At 41.0% G+C, this 24,552-nt stretch overlaps 1 protein-coding gene across 2 annotated transcripts in view; it reads left to right on the plus strand.

Moving 5' to 3' along the window:
- The first annotated feature begins 8,965 nt into the window (after positions 1–8,965).
- Positions 8,966–24,552, plus strand: part of LOC140466559 (procathepsin L-like) — a 31,401-nt gene continuing 15,814 nt past the window's right edge. Inside the window, exons 1-4 of one of the 2 annotated variants that reach the window (XM_072562034.1) lie at positions 8,966–8,996; positions 18,292–18,433; positions 19,252–19,374; positions 22,797–22,976. In XM_072562034.1, the coding sequence (XP_072418135.1) occupies positions 18,302–18,433; positions 19,252–19,374; positions 22,797–22,976 (435 nt within the window). In that variant the 5' untranslated portion in view covers positions 8,966–8,996; positions 18,292–18,301. Of the gene's footprint in view, positions 8,997–9,127; positions 9,172–18,291; positions 18,434–19,251; positions 19,375–22,796; positions 22,977–24,552 lie in introns of those variants that run through there. The other variant, XM_072562033.1, reaches the window with a different exon arrangement.

Here is a 24,552-nt window from a genome sequence, read left to right on the forward strand (position 1 = left end):
ATGAGTGAGTGAGTGAGTGCAGGTCCAGCAAATAAAAATTGGACTCCCACATTACGTGGACGCAGTCTTCCAGGAGGGTCCACATATTCAGACCCGTAATTGGCAATGTAATGCAAGTGTCAAGAGCGATTACTTTAGTTTTCTTCTGCATATCCAATTTCTCCGAAAACCAAGCATGACCAGCAGAACTTTTTGTAATGTTAAAGATTATGACATTCGCTTCCTTTTAGTTTCTGAATTATATGTCATCTCAGTTAAGGGCAATGCACAGTTTCACAGGAACACAGATCAAACATGCAATTGTTACATTAGGTACTCACTTTCGTCACGATTTTGATTCGTGTCCATATCTGTAGAGATAGTATCAGCACTAGGAAGATTGTGTAGGCAGGTTACACTTGAGCGTCAGCATTCAACAAGTCCATCATAGTCCTACTGTTGAGTAACGATCCACTGGCCTGTTGCAACATTCGCAAACAACCCCGTTTAGTAACACAGGTGTAGATGGAGGCCGTTCACCACATCTCGACTGTTCCACAGTTGCTGAGATGAATTCTTATTGGTTATTGTAGTTTACAAGCGTCTTCAGAAAGATAATCAAATTTCATTGGTCACACTTTCAACCTGAAATTTCAAAACCAAGAGGAACATACCATTCCATTCTGATACAGAATTTATCTTATTTTCATAACATGATCTCCAAGCTGCAACATACTCTGCGTTGCATGCTCGCATCTGTACATATCATGGGATTCCGAACTGGTTTGACCCTTTCAATGATGCTTTAAGATTTGGTTGACTAAATTTTTCCCTAAAAACAATGCTCATGGAAAAGGATCTGACTTCATCATTCACAACTTTAACGAACTTTCAGAGAGTCATACAACAAGGAAACAGACTCTTCAGTCCAACTCTGTTGATTGTAATTGCAAACTAAAATAGTCTCATTTGGCTGGGCCATACACCTCCAAACAGTTGTATTCATGTTCTTATCAATGCAACAACTGGATAGAATCCAGAAGTTACCCTGAACTAAGCCTGGATATCATTATATACTGCACAATCCAGACTACTCCCAGTTTACCATTTTAGCTTGTCAAGTGCATCCTGTCTTGGGCAGAAAAAAAAAACATCTTTTCCAAACATTAGAACTCTGTTTTATCAATAAAAGGTCAAAAGGGATGAATTTGATTATGTCTGCGGTGTCGCCACCACGGACTCGATCGTATCCATGCTGTTTCCTCTCTCTCATATATTGTGCAGAATTGCTCACATAAACCAGAAGTTTACAGATCCTGATATAATGGGGATGAAGCAACCGAAAGCAATGTCGCTGAATTCATAGATAGCACAAAGATAGGTGGAAGTATATGTCGTCTTCAGGAGGCGGGAAGTCTGCAGGTGGACTCGGACAACCGAGGAGAGTGTGCAAAAAGTGGCAGATACAAATTAATGTGGGAACTCGTGAGGCTGTGGACTTCAGTAGGAAGAGTAGAAGTGTAGGATACGAGTGAATACTCTTGTCAGCTTAACATTCACGTTGACTTCATAATTCGGAAAGCAAATGCAACGTTAGCATTCATTTGGAGATGGCTAGAATGGAACATAGAACATCAAACAGGAGAGACTTTTTGGCCTTCATTGCGCAGAACTGTTGAGTGAACCTGAAGCTTATCTGTCGTATACTATTTCATTTTCATTCACAAGTCAATCCATTGTCAGTTAAATGACCGTTAAGTTGGCGAGTCGACTGTTGTCACAGGCAGTGCTTTCAGTGCCGAACTTCACTCTGAGGAAAGAAACCACCTCTGACATTTGTCGTATATCTGTCACCCTTCAATTTAAAGCTACGTTCCATATTGTGAACCATCAGAAACAGAGGGAAAAGGCTCTCACCATCTACCCTAACTCAATCTCTGATTATCTTGTATATCCCTATTAAATGACCTCTCAACCTTCTTCCCTCTAACAGTGTCACATCCCTCACATGATCTTCCCTCCATACCAGGCAACATCCAAGTAAATATCCTCTGAATCCTTTCCAAATTGTCAACATCCTCTGCATAATGCGACGACCAGAACTGTACTCAATACTCCATGTGGGACGATACCAGAGTATTGTACAGTTGCATCATAACCTCTTGGCACCGGAACGCTATACCTCTACCACAAAAAGCTAACTCACCAACCCTATCCATCTGGATGGTAACTTTCGGGGATCTATGTACAGGCACACCGAGATCTCTCTGCTTATCCCCACCACAAAGACTCTTACATTTAGCCCAGTATTCTTTATTCCACTTGCTCCTTTCAGTGTGAATCACCTCACACATTTCCGTGCTCAACTCCATTTTCCACCCGTCGGAACAGCTCAGCAGCTTATTTATGTGCCTGTGAAATCTATAACATCCTTCAGTTCTATTCACAACTCCACCGACCATGGTGTATTCGCAAAATTTCTAACCCTTTCCTTTATGCCCTCATTCGTAGTCATTCATAAAAATAAAAACAACATTGGGCTCAAAACTGATCCTTGACGTAAGGTACAAGACTTGAAACTGAACTATAGGATGATCAATTTTCAACAACTACCACCCATTGTCTTCTTTCAGCTAGACAAACCCAACCTCATAATCATCCGCAATCCCATGCCTTCATATAGTGTACAATAGCCTACCTTAGAGAAACATATTAAACATTTTGATGAAATCCATATACAACTTAACAACTGCTTTACTATTATTCGCCTGTTTTGTCCCCATCTCAAAGAACTCAATAAGGTTTGTGTGGCACGAAGTAACCTTCATGAAATCGTTTTGCATCTCGCTCATCAACTTATTCAGCTGTAGTTGATTGTAAATACAACCTTTCAATTTCAAATTTTTTTTCCTAACACTTTACCCAGAACCACAGTAGGGCTCACTCATGTATAATTACCTCGCTTGTCTCTACTCTCCTTCTTAAACAAGGGGACAACATCTGCCATCCTCCAATATTCTGGCACTATTTCTCCAGGCAATAATAAATATAAGAGCAGGGGTTCACTTCTGAGGCTCTTTGAGCCAAGGTCTGACTTCATTGGAAATGTCGTGAACAATTTTGTGTCTCTATCTAAGGAATGATATGTTGAGCTTGTAGGGCGTTCCCAGGGGATTCACAGGAATAATCACAAGAATGAAGGGCTTGTCATTTAAGAAGGGATTAGAGTCTCTGAGAATGTGCACAATTGCGTTTATCAGCATGATAGAGAATCTCATTGTAAGTTACAGAAAACCGAGAGACATAGATAAAGTTGGCATGGTGAATAATTTTCGGCGAGTTGGCGAGATGAACATTCGAACGCACAGCCTCAGCATGAAGGGATGTCATTTTAGAACAGAGAGTAGGATTTTCTGCTGGAAGAGTGTGGTAAATCTAAGGAACCTATTTCCACCGAAGGCTATTGAGGTAACGTCATTGAGTGGAGTGAAGACAAAAGTAGATTGGTCTGTGAATCGCAAGGCCATCAAGGGTAAAGGGATGGAGTCAGGACATCAGGGTCGAGACTCTCTCAGCAATGACTGAATGGTGCAGCAGACCTGATAGGCTGAATGACCTACTTATGTTCCTATAGCGAACGGACTTGTGGTCTAATGCGATAATGAGGCAATACACACGGGCCCACTTGCAAATACAATTTAAGAAGTCACCCTACTGGGAAACTTTCTTTAAGATATAACCTTGGCCCTGACAGTTCGGGCTAGTCATTGTTCCAATTCCAGCATTGGACGAAGGACTTCTTTTTTTAAAAAAAAACTACTTAATAGTTTACAAGCAAATAGAGAATGATTAGAGAAAATAACCACTTCGCAGTTTCCGTTCTGCGAGGAACTACCCATCACGAATTTTCTGAAGGCCAACTGTTAATTTGATTTTATATCCGTCTTCGACTGAAATGGGCTGTCCTGTGATACATGGAACTAATAGCAGAGGTAGGCAGCTCTGAAAATTCACTGCCTTGTTCATCAGATGTGCACGGTCCTAGTTACACTAGAGGAGGTGGCAATGAGCTTAAATCACGGCAGTCCATGTAATGTTGGGAAACCCGTCATGTTGTTCGGCAGTGTACTCCATGATCTTGACTGAGCAACACGAAATTATCCTTTATTTTTCACCTCTCATATGGCCCCTGCTCCCTCTTTTGCTTTAAAGTAAATTGCTTTGATCTTCTTTGGAGGTTTGGAATTCTGAGGAATGATCACCCGTTTTGAAAAATTATCTCTGATGCTGTGATATTTGCTGAAAGTTTTCAGCAATGTCTGTTTATCTAATGATATTCTTTTGCCAACCTAATAGAGCATGAAAAAAAAAATAAAACAGTGATTACTCTTCCGAAAAAAACGGAGGAAATCAAATCTAACATTGTCAAACGTCTCAAAGCTGCAGCACTGACAATCACAAATTCTCTCGCCCTCCATCTTTGATTACCCAAAAACCTCAGGTAGTATCAGTTTGGAATATGGATTCAAAACCCACTTCTATAACCGATGGATTTTCAATTCAATCAGTTCTAAGACGACGTATGAAATTATTTCTCCAATGCGAGTCTCATTCGTGGTGATTATAAAAGGAATCAATTCCTCTCGTGTAAGTTTCCAGAAATGTAGTCTGAATGTTGGTCAGTTTCAGAGGAAGTTTCAGGGCTCAGTTGGAAGCCAACCTTATTTTCACTTGGTAATTATAATGTCAAGGCTTACAAGAATATGGATGAAATGTTAGAAAATGGAATCAGAACAGCTCGGTGGTTGTTGTTTTCTTTTACTGACAGTTTGGAAACAGCAACAATTGGTTGTTTTGCCGATAGTGTCGCTAAAATTGAATGATTAATTGGAAAACATGCCAAGTTGTTCACTGTTCATTATGAACTTGGTCTGTCCTCATAATTGCGGCATGGCGATGTCACGCTGCCCCTGGTAACACCATCCTTATCCACAGGGGGATCTAATTGAAGGTTAATGCAGGGTAGAAGGAGATTTAGTCCACTTTTGGATCCATAAAATAACATGTTTGTTGCTGACAGTTAGGTGACACTCCGATCAATCTCCCCTTTGCAATGCTGACGATCCTCCCTCTTCAGCAGTGGTTTTTGAGATGGCCTGGTGGCTCAGTGGTTAGCAAGGTGTCTCCAAGCGTCAGTGATCCTTATTCGATTACAGCCAGGGGAGCTTTCACGTTCTGCCCGCATTGGTCTGGTTTCTACCGCGTGCTTCAGTTTCCTTCCATATTCCAAAAATTTGCAGGTCCAGTAAATCGGCTATGCTAAATTGGCAATAGAGTTTAGCGATGTGTCAGTTAATTGCATTCATAAGGGACAAAATGATGTGTGGTCGGGGAATTGGTTTGGGTGAGCTCCTCTTCATAGCGTCGTTGTGGATTTCCTGGGCCAAACGGCCTGTTTGCACATTCTGGGAGTTAAACCATTTGTGGAAATTAAAGATGTTAACAAAAAAAAGTGGACGTATCATATGATCACATTGGGACACAGTGTTCTTTTAAAGCTTACAATGTTGGAAAATTCTTACGTACCTCTCCCAAGGACTTGCACTAACTGATTTGAACATACTTAAAAAGCACATAACGCCAGTTTATAGAGATCTAATCTGTCAGACGTTAACCTGATGTGTAATTTTTAACTTGGTCTACCCCAGTTCAATATCAACTCCTCCACATCATCATTTGAGATCATTAATAAGAGAATTGGTCCTATTTGTCAATCAGAGAATTGAAGGATGGATTAATATTGGAAGCTGGGTCGATATAAAGTCGCACCACTGACACAAGTTCACAACTCAACTAGATTGAGGGACAGCTGTACTTAGATGGACAAGATCACTCAAAGATGAGTTTACTCATGCAAGGTATTATTTTCCTTTTGGACTTCAGTGATGGGTAGACAGATGGAACAGGACAGACAGGAATAGAATATGGTGTTTCAAATGAAACATGTGATGGTGTCTTTGAGATTTGTGATTTGAAGTGTCTCCAGCCACGATAGAGAGGAGTTGTGAGGCATCCTCACCCGAACTAACCCCGATTCGTTGAGGGGTTTTTCTGATTTTTGCCTCGGTCTGCTCTGTCATTTCCCCTGATCTGGGAGGTGATGGAGTTCCAAATCCTGCCATTCCTGCTCTGTACTAACTGACAGTAGCTAACAGGTCGCAAAACTGCGCAGAGTCATACTGCACAGATTTAACCTGGAAGTTTCAATCTGGATCCTTCAACATACATAGCCTCATGATTACATGTCGATATTTTCCATGAAAGTTGTCTACTTTTAACAATAGTAATTATTATCTTCTTTTTGACACTTTTCCTGTTTTGAATCTTTGTTTTCAAGAACGATTTGTTTGGATCAGGGTGGATATTTATGTCTAAGGGATGTTTCGTCTCTGGTTGAATCAGCTTCAGCTGTGTTCAACTGCAGCATTATGAGATGTTCTGGGATACGGTGATCATTCAGTGAGGGAGTACAGGAGGAAAGAGTTCTGTTTAATGTCGCGGTAAGCAACATTTGCAGGTCCTGTGAATATCGGGTCTCAGTCCAGTTGTTATTTCCTTAATACTCATTCACAGGATTGAGCGCTTATTGATTTGGTTGATGTTTATTGTCCTCTCCTCTTTTAAACATGAGGAGGTGGTGATGACCTTGTTAATCGCACAATGCTATGAGGAAGTGTAATGCAGGTTTTGAACTCAGTGACCCTGAAGGAGCAATGATTATTTCCAAGTCAGGTTGTTGTGTGCTTTGGACGTGAATTGCAATTGGTTGTATCCATCTACATCTCCTGCCCATTCCTTCTATGTGGAAGTGGTTGTCCAGTTTGGAATATGTTGTGCCAGGATCTCAGGCAAATTTCTGCAGTGCATTTTGCAGACAGTACATGTTGCTGCTGCAGACTATCGGTGGTGGAAGGCATGCATATTTGTGGAAATGTTGCCAACTGAGTAGGCTGCTTTTGCATGAATGGTTGCAAATTGTCAAATATCCGTGGATTCTAAAAACGTGTTACGGCGCACAAAAAACATAACATGGATTTCACTGTACAGATGCAGCCAGATCTACGTTTTTCATGCAACTTCTGCTTCTTTTTTTGTTTACAGATTAGATGTTATGCAGTGTGGAAACAGGCCCTACGGCCAAACAAGCCAACACCAACCCTCCAAAGAGCAACCCTAAAGTTATCCCTTCACCCAACACTTTCGGTCATTTTGCATGGCCAATTCAGCTAACCTGCACATCGGAGGACTGTGGGAGGAAACCGGAGAACCCGTAAGAAACCCACGGAGACACGGGAAAAATGCGCAAACTCCACACGGGCCCTTTCCCGAGGCGGGAATGTGAAGCCGGGCCCCTAGCGCTGTGAGGTAGCAGTGCTAACCATTGTGCCATCGTGCTGCTGAGTGGATTTGGAACTGCACCTGTCTGGACAAGTGGGGAATGATACGTCATTAAGGCTCACTTGTCCCTATTATATCGTGGACAGGTTTTGGGGACACAAGGGGTGCATTCATAGTTTTAACATTACCAATCTCTGTTCTGCTCTTACAGCGACAGTATTTATGCGCGTTTTTTGAATGATGATTTGTAAATTGAAATTGAAATTTGTAAGTAAGAAATGACTTTGATTAAACCTAGAAAACAAAACAACAATTATTCCTTCAGCAGTAAACGCATTTTGAATAAATGAAGACATTGTATAATGACAGTGCCTCCGCACAAATAATGATCACTGTCCTTTTTCAAACTTATTCACATTCATAATCTCGGCGGTGACATCCGCACGCTGCAACCCATGCGATTATACAGCTTCTAGTGGCATTCATTTGCCCAAGGTGGATGTATTGATAAGTTTTCGGGTTGTAATAAAAAAACGTTGACTTTCTTAAGGTGAGCTTGAATGAACTCGAGACGCACAGCGCAATGACAGACTCAGAATAGAATCTTTATGACTCTGCTCTATGTGTAAGTGTAGCACTGCACAACAGATCAGTCTTTGGCGTTTAATGTCCTAAGCGTGTTCACGTTTTTGTCTGCATCAAAATTATCTTTTGTGATCGGCATTTTTTGCTGAAAAGTTTATTTTACGCTGTCTGAATCAGAAATATCAAGTCAGCTCAAAGTCAACCTTACACTTTTCAAAGGCCTGTGGCATGACACGAAGAGATTCTGTTAAAGGGGAAAGTGAACACAGTTTTCAGTGGAAACCCAAACAGAAATTTCTGGAAAACATCAGGAAGTCTGAGAGAATCTATGGAGAGAAACGCAAGATAATATTTTGGGGTCGGTGACCCTTCTTCCGAACATGTGGGTCATGGTTGGCTTTATTCATAGATTGAAAAGATATCACAAGTTATAGTGGTTAAATCGAAGATACAATATTTTCACATTCACGCCAGAGGAATACTGTCATCAAATCATTTTTATCGCTCTGTTTACTTCATGTGGAATGTTTGCATTGTTGAGTTTTTCATTAATCTTAGTTATTTGACTCAGTTGCTTTGTCACACTGCCAGCTTGTCAGGCCAGACAGAGAACATTCCTTTCACCTTTTAATTTAGAAACCATTCATCTGGCCACACTGACTATTGAAGAGCTGCTGGCTTTCAAGGATGGCACTTTGGTCTGTGGAAAAAAATCCCTGGTGACACAGTCGTCTTATGTTCTAAAATGCTGCTATCTCTCTGCAGTTGTCTGTGCAGGATGTGGAATTTTAAAAATGCTGCTTATCGGCTACAGTCAGTGACTTTTGTGGGCATATGTACTGTAAAAACTTAATGTGAATATATTAACTAGTTACTTATCACTTCTGCTCAACCATGGTGTCGATTCAGCAAACATACCAATGGAATTTGGAATGAACTCATAGATCTCTTTTTATCTCCCTACATATGTAATCTGTAGTCCTCCAAAGAAATTGTGTAGTACATCTGAAACCGAGTGCACATTGGAGACTTCGGTGAGTGAGGGATTTTAGACAATCCTTTCTTTTATTAATTTGTCACTCTGCAGCTGAACAGGAGCTGAAAGTTGACTTTCAGAAAGCCATCAAAAAGTCAGCTCTGTGAACACTTCCAAACCCCAAAAGCATGAAGTTATGAAAAAATGACATGGAATCTTAGAGAAATGTGCTCGTGAGTGAATGGCGATTGTTCACTTGCTTTTTCTTTAAAAGATCCAGGATATATTTTCATACTTTTTCCCTTATCTTTTCTTATGATTCAGAGCATTAATAATTTTGAGTGAGAGTACATAGTTTTATCGTTATCAATTACTTTAAAAAATTGAAGCTTCATGAAATGGTAATGGCAGAACAGGTGATATGTGGTGACTGTCGGGTGTGGGATTTATGCGGGCTATTGGATACAGGATAAGTTAATCTTGAAGATATTCTCCTTCGAGTTCATAAGTTACTGACCAAGATGAAGACAATGCGGTGCACCAGTGAGGTTTCAATGTACATTTGATACTTTCTTTGAGGTGGCAGCAACAGTGTTAAGGTTATGGTCTTCCAATTTGATCAATAATGATGTAAGGTAGGGTGCAGGTGGCATAGCTCTGGGGACCGAAGTGGTGGAGGAGACAACGCCTTTCCTGTTATTCAGCAGATGTTTGGTTCTTCCATCTTCTTTGGAGGAGTTTGATGATTGAGGGATGGATGACCTCACGGACCACTGCACCATAATTGAGTAAGACATTACCTTCTGGAGAAGAATAATGAAATGTAGGATGAGGAAACAGTACAGTGAAGGGTATTGAATGTTGTTTTTTCTGCAGTATTGAGCAAGAGTCCAGACTCTTGTCCAGCCATTGAAAGGATTAGGAAAGCTGTTCAGGTAAGAAAAGGAACATAGAATGGAAGGGGGGAGGGGTCATTATTTTGAAGTTGACATTTCTATACCAAACATGACAAAGTGAGGACTGTAGATGCTGGCTTCCAGAGTCGAGATTGTGGTGCTGAACATTTCCTGATTGGGGATTTGTGTCCGAAACGACGATTCTCCTGCTCCTCGACAGCAGTCTGCGCGACTGTACTTTTTCAGCAGTACACTCTCGTTGTACATACCAATGACTCATTCAGAACGAGGAATTGGTCCTGTACAATTATTGTGAGGAACGTCTACAAAATTAAGAAGCCAAATTTCAAATGTAACAGTTGTCCACGAAAGTGGAAAACTGAAAATGCATGGGGTACCAAAAGCAGCCAACGTAAAGCTAAGCAGATGAAAAACATTGAAAAGACAAGTGTGAAGACTTTGTGTTTATTGTGATGAGCATTTGTAGTAAAGTAAATTAAGCAGTTGTGTAAATACATATAAACGTTTATGGTGTAGTTATGCTTACATAGATATGACTGCAGAGTGACCAAATATAGGAGCTGACTATCTCATGAGTCATCAAACAAAAGTGGAAAGGAGGTAGGGTGGCACAGTTTGGAAAGGATTCATATAAATCCAACACTGAAAGAGGATATTGGTCAGGGAAATCATGATACTGAGTTGACATAGATGAAGATAACAAAGATTTGAAATTTTAATGGACAGAAATTATTTGGTGGGAGGTTTGTTTAACGACTGTAATAGAGTATTGCATATGTTAGAGAAGGCATGAACACAAATACCAGTGGTGGAGTTTGGTGCAATGAGAATATTTAGAAGATATCTGGATGGGTGTGTGAATAGGAAGGGTTTAGAAGGATATGCATCAGTGCTGGCAAATGGAACTCGATTAATTGAGGCTACCTGCTCAGCATGGAAATGTTGACCGACGGACGAGTTTCCATGCTGTACATGTTGGTGATTCATTGACCATCCTTTCTGCTGGTGACTCCACTTTCAAGGAACTCTACATCTGCACCCATAGGTCTCTTGGTTCAACAACGCTCCCCAGGGTATATTATTTAGTGTATAAGCCCTGCCCTCAATTGCCTTAATAAAATACAACACTTCACATTTACCGAAATTAAAATCCATGTGTCATTTTCGGCTCATTGATTCATCTGATCAACGTCCCATTTACTGTGGGATAGTCTTCACTCTCCACTGCACTCCTAAATTTGTGTCATCTACCAAATTAGAAAACCACCCATCCAAAAGAACTATCCTTCCCGCAGCTAATCGCAGCACCACCCGCCCCATCTCTCACACTGACACAACGCTCTGACTCGCTGTGAAACAAATGACCCCCTGAAGTCACAATCCTAAACACTCAATAACCATCAAATGTTGCAGTTCGCAGCATTCCTCGTCATTTTCAGCCTGACTTACGGACCCATAACACTGTATACTCTTCGCCATCACCCACCAATCTTTAACCCATCAGCGAGCCAATTCCTCAAACCCAGCTTCCAACTGACGTGCCTCTCTCGCCCCGCATCATATGTGAACTGAAGACTTCACGCACACATTGTATATACCCCTGCTGTCTATATCTCTGACAATACGAGAAATCAGAAACAGTGAGGCAGAATTGGGCATGAATAAGAATTACACCACAGTCTTGTACTCTGATTGAAAATATAATCTACAGAATGATTGATTCAGAGATCTCTGCGTGAAATGAAGATCTCATAGAACATAGAACAGAGAACAATACACCGCAGTACAGGAACTTTGGCCCTCGATGTTGCGCCGATCCAAGCCCACCTAACCAACACTGGTCTTCAGGTCATGTGAATTAAAGAATAGGATGATGGCCATTTTACTCAAGTTTTGGTTTAACAGATTGTTGCTCAAAAATGTATTGCTGGAAAAGCGCAGCAGGTCAGTCAGCATCCAAGGAGAATCACCTGCTCCTTGACTGCTGCCTGACCTGCATCACTTTTCCAGCAACACATTTTTCAGCTGTGATCTCCAGCATCTACAGTCCTCACTTAATCCTCGTTGATTTTAATAGATTGTTCTTTGTAATTAAAAGCACAATTTCTAAATTTGAGGAAAGTTTCGAAGTAGGCAACAGTAAATTATGGGAACTGTTCAAATTAAATGGGCAAAATGGACTAACAATTGTCAAATTAATTTCGATACACATAATTTTGTGACTGCATGTTTTGTTGCACGGCATGGAGATCCAGCCCTTTTCAATTCTGAAAATGTCAAACCAGACTCAAAACATTCACTCTGTTTCTCACTCCATAGATTCTGCAGACTTTCTGAGTTTCCTCAGAATTTATTTGGGGCTGTCCTGCATCCCTGAGTCCAACTACTTTCTACTCTCAATTTAATAACGTTCTGCTTTCCTGCTGACTCAACGAAATGGAGAATCGACCACTTTGCCATATTTTATTCCACCTCCCAAATATCTGTCTCCCGAGAAATTCTCTCCGTGACTTTGCACGCAGTTTTTGTCCTCTTCCCAATTTACATTGCAGATTTCGTAAGATTTGGCTGTTAAAGACTCTGTTCATTCATTATGTTACCGTTATAGCTAATAGACAGATGATGTTCCATATTCAATTGCTGCGGCATTCCACGCATTGCAATTTGCCAACTTAGAAGTTATCTGTTCATCCCAACTCTCTGTCTGCTATTTGTTCGCTAACTCCCTATTTCCGCTGATATACAACTCTGTCAGTGTGAGCTCTTGCATCTTTCATCTCTAACAATTTTGAACATTTTTAGCGACCGAATCACAATACTATCCTGCTTCCTATGATTTCCAACCTGGAGTTATATCCTCAAAATCGTTTGAACAAATGGAATTTCCTTTCAGAAAACGACGTTGATTGACCTTGCTGAAAGTGTGATCTTTCAAGGTGCTGTTATTCTTTACTTTCCATATCGCATACGGTTACCTTGAAAGTCCCACATTCTTGAGCTAAGCCCTTTCCTGAGATATGGTGACCCCTATGTTTAACTATGACATGCCATCTGCGTCCACTGAGAGAGTGGAAACCCATGGTCCTTAGCCATTTTGTGACTTTACTTAATATTTGTGCTGTCATGCATTCCACCAGGGGAAGCAACAGGTGAGGATCCAATGGAGTTGAGAGTAGCCATTGTTATCCCACTGTTTAAGGAAGGTCAGAGTGATATGTATGGAAATTACAGACCTGTGAGCCTCACATTGTTTGCAGAGAAACGATGGGAAAAGATTCTCAGAGGTAGGATCTGTAGGCATTTAGAAGCAAATGGACTTATGAAGGATAGACTCAATATATTTATGTTGGGAAGGTCACACTTCACGAACGTGGTCGATTTTTTTAGGGTTTGAGAAAGTTAATTGATGAGGGAATAATAGTTGATGCTGTCGACAAAAACTTTTGTAAAAGTTTTGATAAGGTCCCTCATGGCAGATTGGTATAAAAGGTGAAGTCACATTGTCTCAGGGGTGAGCTGGCAAGATATAAACAGACCTTGCTTACCCGAACAAGGAAGAGTATAGCTGTGGAATTAATCAGAATTCATTTCAAAATTGTGGCTTCTGACAAGTGAAATTCCACAGTATTCAGTGGTTTGACACCTGTCGTTTGTGATCTACATAAATGATTTGGAGGAAAACATGGCTGGCCAAATTAGTTAGTTTATGGACGACAAGGATTGGTGGTTTTGTGGACAGTGAGGATGACCTTCGGAGTAGACAGCAGGATATAAATCAGTCACTGCATGGGCAGAAAAATGGCAGGTGGAGTTGAGTTCGAAAAAGGTCAGTTGATGCATTAGGGAAGGTCAAGTACAGATGAAAAATATATAGTGAATGGAAGAATCATTAGGAGAGTTAGTATGGAGAGAGATCTGGGTTTCTGGGTCCGCAGATCATGGAAGGCAGCAGCGTATATCGATAGGTATTTAGAGAAATGCATATCGCATGCTTGGCTTCATTGAAAGGGCAGTAAATGTAAGGGTGGAGAGATTATGCTTCAGCTTTACAGAATTTACTTCAGGCCGCACTCAGCATAATGTTCACACTTCTGTACACCACACTACCAGAAGGATGTCAATGCTATGGAGCGTGTACAGAAAATGTTTACTAACATGTTGACTGGTATGGGGGACATTTTGGCTATGGCGAAAGGCTGTCGAGAATACTGAAATGCAAGTTAAGAGACTAGATAGGACTGAGGTTCACAAGTAGGTGGTGTCGCAATTCTGGAAGTGTGAAAATAAATACGCCCCCTGGATTGGATAGGATTTATCCTCGGATCCTGGGAAACAAGGAGGAGGTTTCATTGGCGACGGGAATACTGCCAGAAGACTGGAGGATGGCAAATGTTCTCCCCTTGGTCAAGAAGGCAAGTAGAGACAACTCTTATAATTATAGACGAATGAGCCTTTCATTTCCTGTGAGTGAAATGTTGGGACAGTTTATAAACGACAGGATTTATAATCATCTGGAGACGAATCCGTTGATTGGGGATAGTCAACATGGTTTTGTGCAGGGGAGATCCATTCCGCACAAAACGTATTGAGTTCTATAAGATGGTGACCAACGAGTTGGATGAGGGTAAAGAGATTATGTGGTGTACATGGAATTCAGTAAGTCTTTTGATAAGGTTCCCCACGCCTGGCTATTCCAGAAAGTACTGAGGCATGTGATTCAGCATGATTTCGTGGTTTAGATCAGAGATTGGCTCGTTAGGAGATGATAGAGGGAGGCGGTTGTTGGGAAATGTGCTTACTGGGATTCCGTTAGTAGTGGTGTAATGCAAGGATCTGTTTTGGGGACACTGCTGTTTGTTATTTTTGGACATAATCTGGATGACAGCGGACAAGCATATGATAGTAAATTTGCGAGTGACATTAAGGTCGCTGGAGTTGTGGATAGTGCTCATGTATATTACAAGGTACGGAGGGAGAAAGATAATCTGCAGAAATGGGCTGCGGAGCCAAATGTTAGTCAACGCGCAAAAGTATGAGGGGTAACAGGAATAAATTTACTTGGCGAATGATAAGATTCCTGCAAGTGTAGATGAGCAGAGAGATCTCGGTGTCCATGTACAGAGATCCGTTAAAATAGCTATGCAGGTTAAGAAATTTGTTGATAAGGCATACGGGCTGTGTTCACTTTTATTGGCAGAGGAATTGAGTTTCGTAGCCAAGAGGAAATGTTGCAGCTGTACAAAATTGTGGTGTGTCCTCATTTCGAATATTGCGTACAGTTCTTCTCACTGAATTGGAGGAAAAGTGTTTAAGCTTTGGAGAGGCTTCCGCGAGATTTATGTGAGTGTTGCCTGGTCTGGATGGAACGTCTTATGATGAAAGGTTGAGGCAATTGAGGCTGTTTTGTCAGAGAAAAGAATGTTGAGAGGTGACTTAATTGAGACATAAGAGATAGTCAGAGAGGTAGGCAGAGTGGAGACTGACAGCCTTTATTACTCAAATGGCTAGCACGACGGGACATCTTTAAATTGTGGGGCTGTACCTTAGAGAGAGGACGAATGAGAGAGGTAGTTCCTTTTCTGAGACAGTAGTAAAGGTGGGGAATGTACTGCTTACGACAGCAGCTCACCCGCCAGCGTTAAGGGCATTTAAATGGTCATTTGAAAAACGTACGGATGAATGCATTATTGTGTAGGGTAGATGTGTTTTACTTTTATTCCACAGGTCGCTGCAACGAGGGCCGAAGGGTCCGTGCTGTGCTGTAATTTTCTATGTGTTATATTCATTATCACGGAGACTGGGTTTGCTTTTTGGGGTGACCTGTCAGATAATAGGACATGGATGGCATGGATCGAATGGTGACTAGGAGACCTTTTTCCCAGGGGGGAGGGGTCAGTTACTCGGGGAAACATGCGGAGCGGGCGTGCATTTTAAAAGAGGCAAGTATTTCACAAAAAGTGATGAGTGCTGAGAGCGCATTCCGAAAGAGTTGCTGGAAGCAGACACAATGGCAGTACCTGGTAGAAAACAAGAATAGGAACGGAGGTTGACTGTCTCCTCTAATTGAAGACAGTTCATTGGTGACGGGCAATATGTGTCAACACAGGCTTGTAGGGCCGATAGGCCTGTTGCTGTGCTGTAACAGTCGTTACTTTTTGTTCGATTTTAGCCAATGACATCATATTTCCTAACTTGCATAAATCTTCCAATTTGCTATTCTCTTCCTTTTTGTGGGTTGCCCTATTTGCAGATTTCCCGTAGCGAAAACAATTCCTGAACCGCAGTAATATTGCCACTATCGGAGCAATTATCACTGCAGTAACTATATTTATAACGTTTAGGTCTAATCATTCAGATGCAAGTGAATGTCAGACTTTAATCTCATTTGCTTTCTGAGTAATTGTTCCTTCAGCGATCAAGGTAGTTCCCTCCCTTTACCTCTTGATTCTGAATCTTTTTGTTTCAGTCTTTTTAACATGAAACTGCATATTTGTTCAAACTCTCTTGCAACTTTCTTCTTTCCCGTTATCCATACGCAAATCTCACCATGGAAATAATCAATATTTCAGCTAGCTTCTTCATTTAAATAAGGATAAATGTCCTTGCTTTCAGTTTCTTTTCTCTATTTGTCATTAACATTCATATTCTTGTTCTCTTCATCTCTGTTTGTCATCTGTCAGTTTCTACTTTTTTTAATGTCCTAATCGATGATGATCAATATCTTTAGACTCGCCTTGAACTTGGTAGTTATCCATAAATGGTACATTCTTCTCTTACATTCTGCATTATCGAATAGTTCCTTGAGAAGAACACCGAAATATTACCTTAACTGTATCCCGCTGTTAATCCAGTCTTTTCCCTCTCACCATTTTTTCCATTTCCCACTCAGGTAAACGCTGTCATCATCTCCTTGTGCTTGATCTTCCTTCAATTAAGGCACTACCTTGATATCCAAGATTTTCAATTTTACATTATGTATGAAATTCCGGAAAGCTGTGACCACTTTTGTTGAACGAATCATTTACGATATTATTATTGATGATCCTGTCGCGTTTCGTACATACAAGGACGAAAATAGCTTGTTCTCCAGTTGATTCTAGAACGTATTCTTCGAAAAAACTCTTATAGTTACACCCCATGAATTCAACCGCAAGGCTGTATTTTTCAATTTGATTCATCCAATCAACGTGAAATTTATTATTGTAATGACTAATTCGGTACCTTTCTTACAAAGTCCCACTGTTCGTTGGTGTGTGTGCTCTCCATCTACACTCTTAAAAAACACATGAATGAGACCAAACAGAGACTTATTTTCCTTTCTCATCACCACACATAAACATCCACAAAACCACTTTTCACTATTTCACTGATATCCGATGTTTTAAACTTGAAACAGTACAGCAAATAAACTGGCCTTTCAGACCACCATGCATGCGCCTACCATGATGATTTTCTAATTTAACCTCATCTGATTTCACATGTTATGTGACCCTCCATATCCTGCCTGTTCATGTGTCTGTCAAAATGTCTCTTAACTTCGACATTGCATCTACTTCTAGCACATCAACTGACAGCATTTTCCAGGCATGTACCAGACTCTGTGTAAAAAAAAACAAACGCTTGCCTCTCGTTTCAATTTCCCCTTTTCACATTGAAGATTAAAAATCTAGTTGGCTAAATTCCCTCCGCTTTGTTCGTTGACTTCATAAACATGAAGGATTCTTGAATACTCAATTGAATGTTCCCTGCCGTGATCATTTTGGAAACACATCTCTAAAACAACTTTCATGTCATATCCATTTCTTTGTGACTTTTGACATCAACATTTTAAAAATGCTGCACACATTCAATTTGGGAACTATTAATTCTATCTTTTTACTGAGGACATACGAGCTTTTTCGGTTTGATTTGTTTTACCTGTATCTTTCATTTTGATTGAATTTGTTTCAATTTCTTCCTTCGCTTTCAACTCGCGGTTTACATGTAGTCTTCGGATGCTTTTTGCATTGTCTAAAGTGACAGTAGATACTGATACATTTACATCTTTTCCTGTTGCTAATCCCACAGTCAAACCTTCTAAGAACTTATTGCAATATAATTATCACGACATGAACTGTGGACCGTGACTCAAATAACGTTCATCACACGGAGGCAGTTTATGGAAAAGTACAATTTCATCATACTGTGTTGTTTCCAATATTTGGTTTTCAATTTGGTACGTCATTAATTTGATCAATCTAGTGCTGGAAGATTCCAGTCCACAGACGATGTCTCGTGAAGGTGAATTACATTAAACTTTCAGCATTGGATGAAATGTTGTTTGTTTTATTGTTTGTATTATTTGTACAATGTGTATTGTTTCTTCTCAGAATAAGGAAACAGCTAACTTGAAAGTTGCCCACTCCCTGTCTAAAACCCACTGGTCTTGCCTATTAGGTTGTGCATCATGAACGTCTGGCTGTTTCTGTGCAGTGTGGAGGTATCTATTCTGGCTGCAGTCTCAACAGACACATTTGATTCAAAATTGGACGAAGACTGGAAAAACTGGAAATCACAACGTGGGAACCAGTACACCAAGGTAAAAGGAGAGTCTGTACTGTTCAGCTCACTCAGATAAGAATGGACTGCACACAATTGACAGAGATTGAGAATATGTAGTTGTAGTCAATGAGAGGCATCTGCTGAGTGAAGTGACATTGAGAAAATATTGATCTTGAAATTCAATGGTATTCTCCAAGTTTCTATCTTCATTAGTGAACTGACCAAACACAAAGTGAATCAGTAGCGACTTGGTTTATCTTAATTTGCTAGGATCCCGCTGCAGTCCTGTTGGATTCACTACAAAAAACACAAATCTGACTCTAGAAGATTAAAATCCATTCTTGGTGTTGAAGAGGCATTTGTAAGTGGGCATCTTGGAGACTGAGGGATGGGGGAGCCGTCTGATCATCCCAAGCGGCCCATTCAATGAAGCATCTCTTTGCCGAAGCCCACTTTACTATGCTGGCAGCTTAACGCAGTTCTCTCACACAACAGGTTAAGAAGATACATACATGGACAGTAATTGCCCATGTAGTGGCCTCGGTTGTTTTGCAAGGAATTCCATGCTTGCCACTGGCATAATCTTGCTTCAGACAGGGACTCCTGTTCAGCTATTTAATTTCAATTCACTTTCAGCATGAATCTCTCAGACTGGCAGCTCGACAGGTTTTGCTATGGGTGCGTTATGTTGAGATGGGTCTGGGGAACCGGTGTAATCATTTTCACATCTGGGTGGGACGATGAATCCTGACAGGAAAATGTTATTTCAGATTTCACAAACCGTTTTCTAATGCTTCTGTATTATTTTATGAATGAAAGAAGCTGGAGTCTAATTATATTAATCTGTTTATTCAGGATGAGGAGAGCTACAGGAGAATGATATGGGAGGACAATATGAGATACATCAAACAACACAACCTCGAGCACTCATTGGGGAAACGCACATCTAAATTGGGAATGAACAAGTTTGGAGATCTGGTGTGTACAGGATATATCGTCTACGATCTATTTGATGCCGGTCATTGTGAAATTGTGAAGCTGGTACAAGGTGATATTCAGCTACAGGAGCAGCACTTGGTCATTTGGTCCCCCAAGCTGACTCACTCATTCAGTGCACTCAATGACTGATCTCACTTTACCCCAATTTGTTGATTCCTTCCTTCTCATTCAAGGCTTCCATTACCCGTAACTCTTCTGGAAATCAAAATAATCTCTCTCAAGTTTGAATACATTCAATGACTCAAGTCTCCATTTCTCTTTTGGAAGACAACTCTAATGACTGGCAATCCCCTGAATTTGACAATTTCTGCACACTTGCATGATCATATTTTGTACAATTAATTTTCATTATACAGCACCAGCTGGCTTGAGCACACTCGATGGACGGCAGTCACACCATGGATACACCTCTGTGTTGTTGCGCCTTCATCGATGCTGTCTGTTATGAAGTCTGGACGCCTGAGTTGCATTCTGTACTGTGGAGGCTGCTCCCTTCGGCTATAATATTCTTCTTGAGTCTGCTGGATCTCTGCCTCTGTCCTACCTATCGATGACTAAACTTTATCCACAGCAGATAAACTAACCTGCTTTCCAAACATATTAAAGAATAATCCTGCTCTCTGTATTAGTGCTCCTCAGGACAGTTGGTCATTTCCCCTGTTCTCGGCACTTCCAAAAAATGTGACTAATGACATCAGCATTACACCAGCATCCCATGAATCGAAAAGAAATGATTTGAATTGAATTGGCTTGAATTGAATTGAATTGGATTGAATTGAGCTGAATTGAACTTAATTGAATTGAATTGAATCGAATTGAATTTAATGTGATGTGTACCAAGGCACAGTGAAAGGCTTTGTCTTGCGAACAATACAGGCAGATCACAGAGTTCAGTCACATAGATAAGTAAATAGTAGCGTCAATGTCTATGCCAGGACATTGTTCTGTACTGACCTTTCCCATCAAGAAAAGCATCCTCTCACCATTAGCCCTGTCAATCGCCTTCGAATCTTATTTGTTTCAGTAAGTTCAGCACTCAATCTTCTCATCCTTCATGAGGAGTGGGCCCAGTCTGTCAAACTGTTTCTTTCGTGATAATTCTCTTCTTCATAGGAATAGTTTTGATTAACCTGCTTCAACTTTCCTTCCAAATATTCCTCCGCAAAGAGTGAAATCAATGCTAATCACAGTGCCCTCTGTGCTGTCTGACTGACTTGGTCCAATCGCAACAAGACTTCCCCACTTTGATGCTGTCTTTGCTCTGCATTAAAGACAAATATTTCTTTTGCCTCTTTAATAACTTGCTGGACCTATGTGCAGACAAATGTTAATAAGTGAACAAACAGGCAACACTTTTTTTTACCACAGGAAAGCCAATAGATTGTGTTCACTTGCAATTTTTAAAGACATTTCATGCAGGGCCACACCAGCTGTTGCTAAACAAAATAAAAGATTATGGTGTAATGCGTAACATATTGGCATTGGTTGAGGATTTATTCGCTAAACAGAAAACAGAGAATGGGATTATGGAAAGTGAAGACAGAAATAATCCTATTTTCCTTCTGGGATGGAGGGGAACCACTGCACCAAAGACTGTCCAGCGAGTAAAGGCGAATCAGGTTGGGACTTTAGTGAATGGGGTTTAGAAGAATGACAGGTGATCCCTTTGAAATTTACATGTTCTTACTGGGTTTGACAGGGTGAGTGCACAGATAATGTTGACGCGAATGAGAGAGGCTAGGACTTGACATCATCGAGTTACAATAAATGGACAGCGTTTTGAAATCGAGATGAAGAGGAATTCCTTCTCTCTGAGGCCTGAATGTCTTTGCAGGAAGATAGTTCAGTGACGAAAGCGTTTGTTATTCTCCCCTATATTTGTCATGTTATTGAATAGAGCTGTTGGGAGGTCATGTTGCTGTTGTGGAGGACATTGGTTAGGCCACTGTTGGTATATTGCGTGCAAGTCTGGTCTCATTCCACTCGCAAAGATGTTGTGAAACTTGAAAGGGGTCAGAAAAGATTTACAAGTATTTTGGCAGGACTGCTGGATTTGAGCGATAGGGAGAGGCTGAATGTAATGATGGAGCAAGGTGGAGGGGCCAATAGTCTACTCATGTTGCTATTTGTTATGTTCTTATGGGGGAGGAAACAATTGCGCAAACTGAGTGAGACAGCTGAAATGCCTGTCAACGGCATTGAGAGGAGTCCTTCGGTAAGGAAAAACGAAGATGTGACAAACTCCCCAGTGGGTGGTGACACCGATGAACATGCAGTACAGGTGGAGAACCTGGGAAATGGAATGGAATCTTTGCAGATCGCAGGGTGTGAGGAGACGTAGTTCAACGTAACTGTGGGAGACAGTAGATGGTCTAGCCCTTAAATGGAAACACTAAACTCAAGAAAGGAAAGGAAGATTTTCAGAGATTCCAGGTGAAGTTGGGGGAAGGGTGGAAATTCGGAGTAAAATTGATTACTATTTCTAATTCTGGGAGAGAGTAGGAAGCAACAATCAATGGATCAGAGACAGAGCTTTGACAGGGGTCAGAGTAGGACTTGAACAAGGCATGCTCCATATAGCCTGCAAAAAGGCAGGCGCAACTCTGACTTTTGCATGTCCCGAGGGCCACACTTATTACTCAGAGGATGGGACATGTTCATTCCCCTTTCAAACCGACATGTATCCCTTCCTACCCATCAAAAAGAGACACCAGATGACTCACTACCAGTTTGCAAGCTGAGTTGGGTATGGAGATATCCACAGTTCCTGATGATACGATATTTGATGATAGATAGCACCAAATTTGGTCCTTTTCTAACCATTCCAATCTAGTATCTTCTTGAAAAAGAGCAATTTCATTTTCGTACCTAAACCTAATAGTCCATGGGCAATGAGGTCAACTCAAGACCAACGTGTTATCCGGTATTCAGATGAGGCCAGTGATGGAATGTGAAATCCTCCTGATTGGGAAGGTTCATCTCAAACACCAATAAACCCCACCAATCTGAGGTGAGTTAACCTATCCTTCCATGATGAAATTGACCTGTCAGGTTTTAATGATCATAGACCATTATCGGACTGATTCTTGCAAAATGAAACACATGTATAAAGCAATTGCCATTTTGGTAATTGAACGATCGAGCAGAGATATTTGAGCTGCTCGAGCCTTCTCACACAACTTTTTATTGGATTGGGACGAAATGGATGGCCACTTATTTGCCTGCTGCTCACTTAATCAGTCAAAGATTAAACACGAGTAATGAATGCCCTCATTGCTTTCCCCGCACTTCATGCTAAAGTCAGCGATTATGTAGAATGTAGCTCTCTTACGTTATTGACACTTCTCCTACATAATCACCACTAAAAGCCAATTATTTCACCAATGTGTTTGAATTTTCAGACCAATGAAGAGTTCAATAAGCTCATGAATGGACATCGCCGAATCGAAGCTGTTAACATGACTGAAATTGAAGCTGATGAAACAGATGAAAGTAGTGCATCTAAAGAAAGTTACTTTGAACGAAGAACTGCAACTGTTGACTGGCGAAGAGAAGGTTTAGTTACTCCAGTGAAAAACCAGGTAAACAAATCAGAAAAAGCTCTCAAGATTATTAAGTGCAGACATTAATTTCTCAACAGAATTGGACGTTTTGATCAGCTTGTCGGAATTGTTAGGAAAGGCTCCGTTTCAGTAGATCATTTTTTACACAAATTGCTTCTCCTGTTTTCTTGTTGCATTTGTTTCCTGGTATTCAAGGGAGCATGGTATATGTATCAATGATAATGTTCGTGCTTTTACTCATAATATCTAGAGAAATCTTACTGCAAAAACAAATTCAATGGTTAGATTTAATTGTAAAATTGAAGTCATCCTGTACAATTCCGATGTAATAAATATAAGTTCAGATGTAAATTGGCACAACCCAACAATGGTAATGTTGCGAGCTGCAGTGCCAAGCTTCCTTGTGATACCATATCCAGTCTTCTTCAAAGAATATTCGATCATATGCTCGACACCCCAAATTTTAAAACCACATTCACTTCTGTTGGGCCTTGTACCTCTCTCAATCATTCTCTCCAACTGGACAAGGCTGATCGACAGGAGGGGAGAGCCTGCTGGTCAGTATATGAAATATTGTGTACAAATGGGAGTTGTAAAAGATCGGATTATACTGTAATTCACTAAGTGTCAGTTGCATTGAATGTTTGGGTGCGAGAACACCATGAGGCTCAGTGAGATTTCTCACTATCGTTATCAAAAGCATCTCGGTAGCTACGTCAATGCAGCTATAACATCCCACATATCCACTCCGAGTCTAATTTTCCCACATATTCTTCCCGGAGCAATTCAATAGATTCCTGATTAGTGCCCGATACAATGGGAGCTGAGCCATCATGAAAAAGCTGCTGTGAACCCACATGAGCACGAGCATGGTAACATTGCCCTGCTCAGATAGGAATGTTTTCGAACAGGCCAGAGAATGGTGTAGAAAACAACCAACATGCCATAAGAATGCTATGTGTCAGAAGCGCTGTGACCACCCACCTTCCCCCTCCGACTCACTCTATCCCAGCCCCAGCACCCCATCCTACCCAGATTCATGCTGTCACTGACATCTTCCTCATCTTCAAAACCAACATCGCATTGGCATTGCCACTTCACAACCTCGGAATACCCCCCGTCATGTACCTACAGCAACAGCCATGCAAAACTTAAATCTCTCACTCAATCCTTCCCTTTCTGTCATTCCAGGAGATGAGAGAACACTGGAGGACAGAGAGCTCTTGCATTGGTGGAGAGGTGTCTGAGACCAGATTCCTCAACATGTGAGGAGTGACTCCTGTTTCTCACAAGAAAACATGATGCACCCACATTCCACTAAGCGAGTAAATGCTACTCATCACTGCTTTGTTAGCACTCTGTCAGTCTCATTAATTCTTCAGTGTGTCTTTGCATTAGTCCCAGAAACTTATCTCTCTCGTGCTCTGTCGGTTCCATCAGCATCTATTCTCGACCTTCAGGGAAAGAAGACATCTCCTCGTTCTCTGAGCATGAAATTATTGCGGCCTCAGAGGAAATATCAGTAAGGCTGCGTCCCGCACACACTACCAGCTCCCTGGGAATGTGAGCTATTGAGGATGTGGGAGCACAGTAT

The sequence above is a fragment of the Chiloscyllium punctatum genome, chromosome 43 (genome assembly GCF_047496795.1).
Source record: "Chiloscyllium punctatum isolate Juve2018m chromosome 43, sChiPun1.3, whole genome shotgun sequence".
Taxonomy (NCBI): Eukaryota; Metazoa; Chordata; class Chondrichthyes; order Orectolobiformes; family Hemiscylliidae; genus Chiloscyllium; species Chiloscyllium punctatum.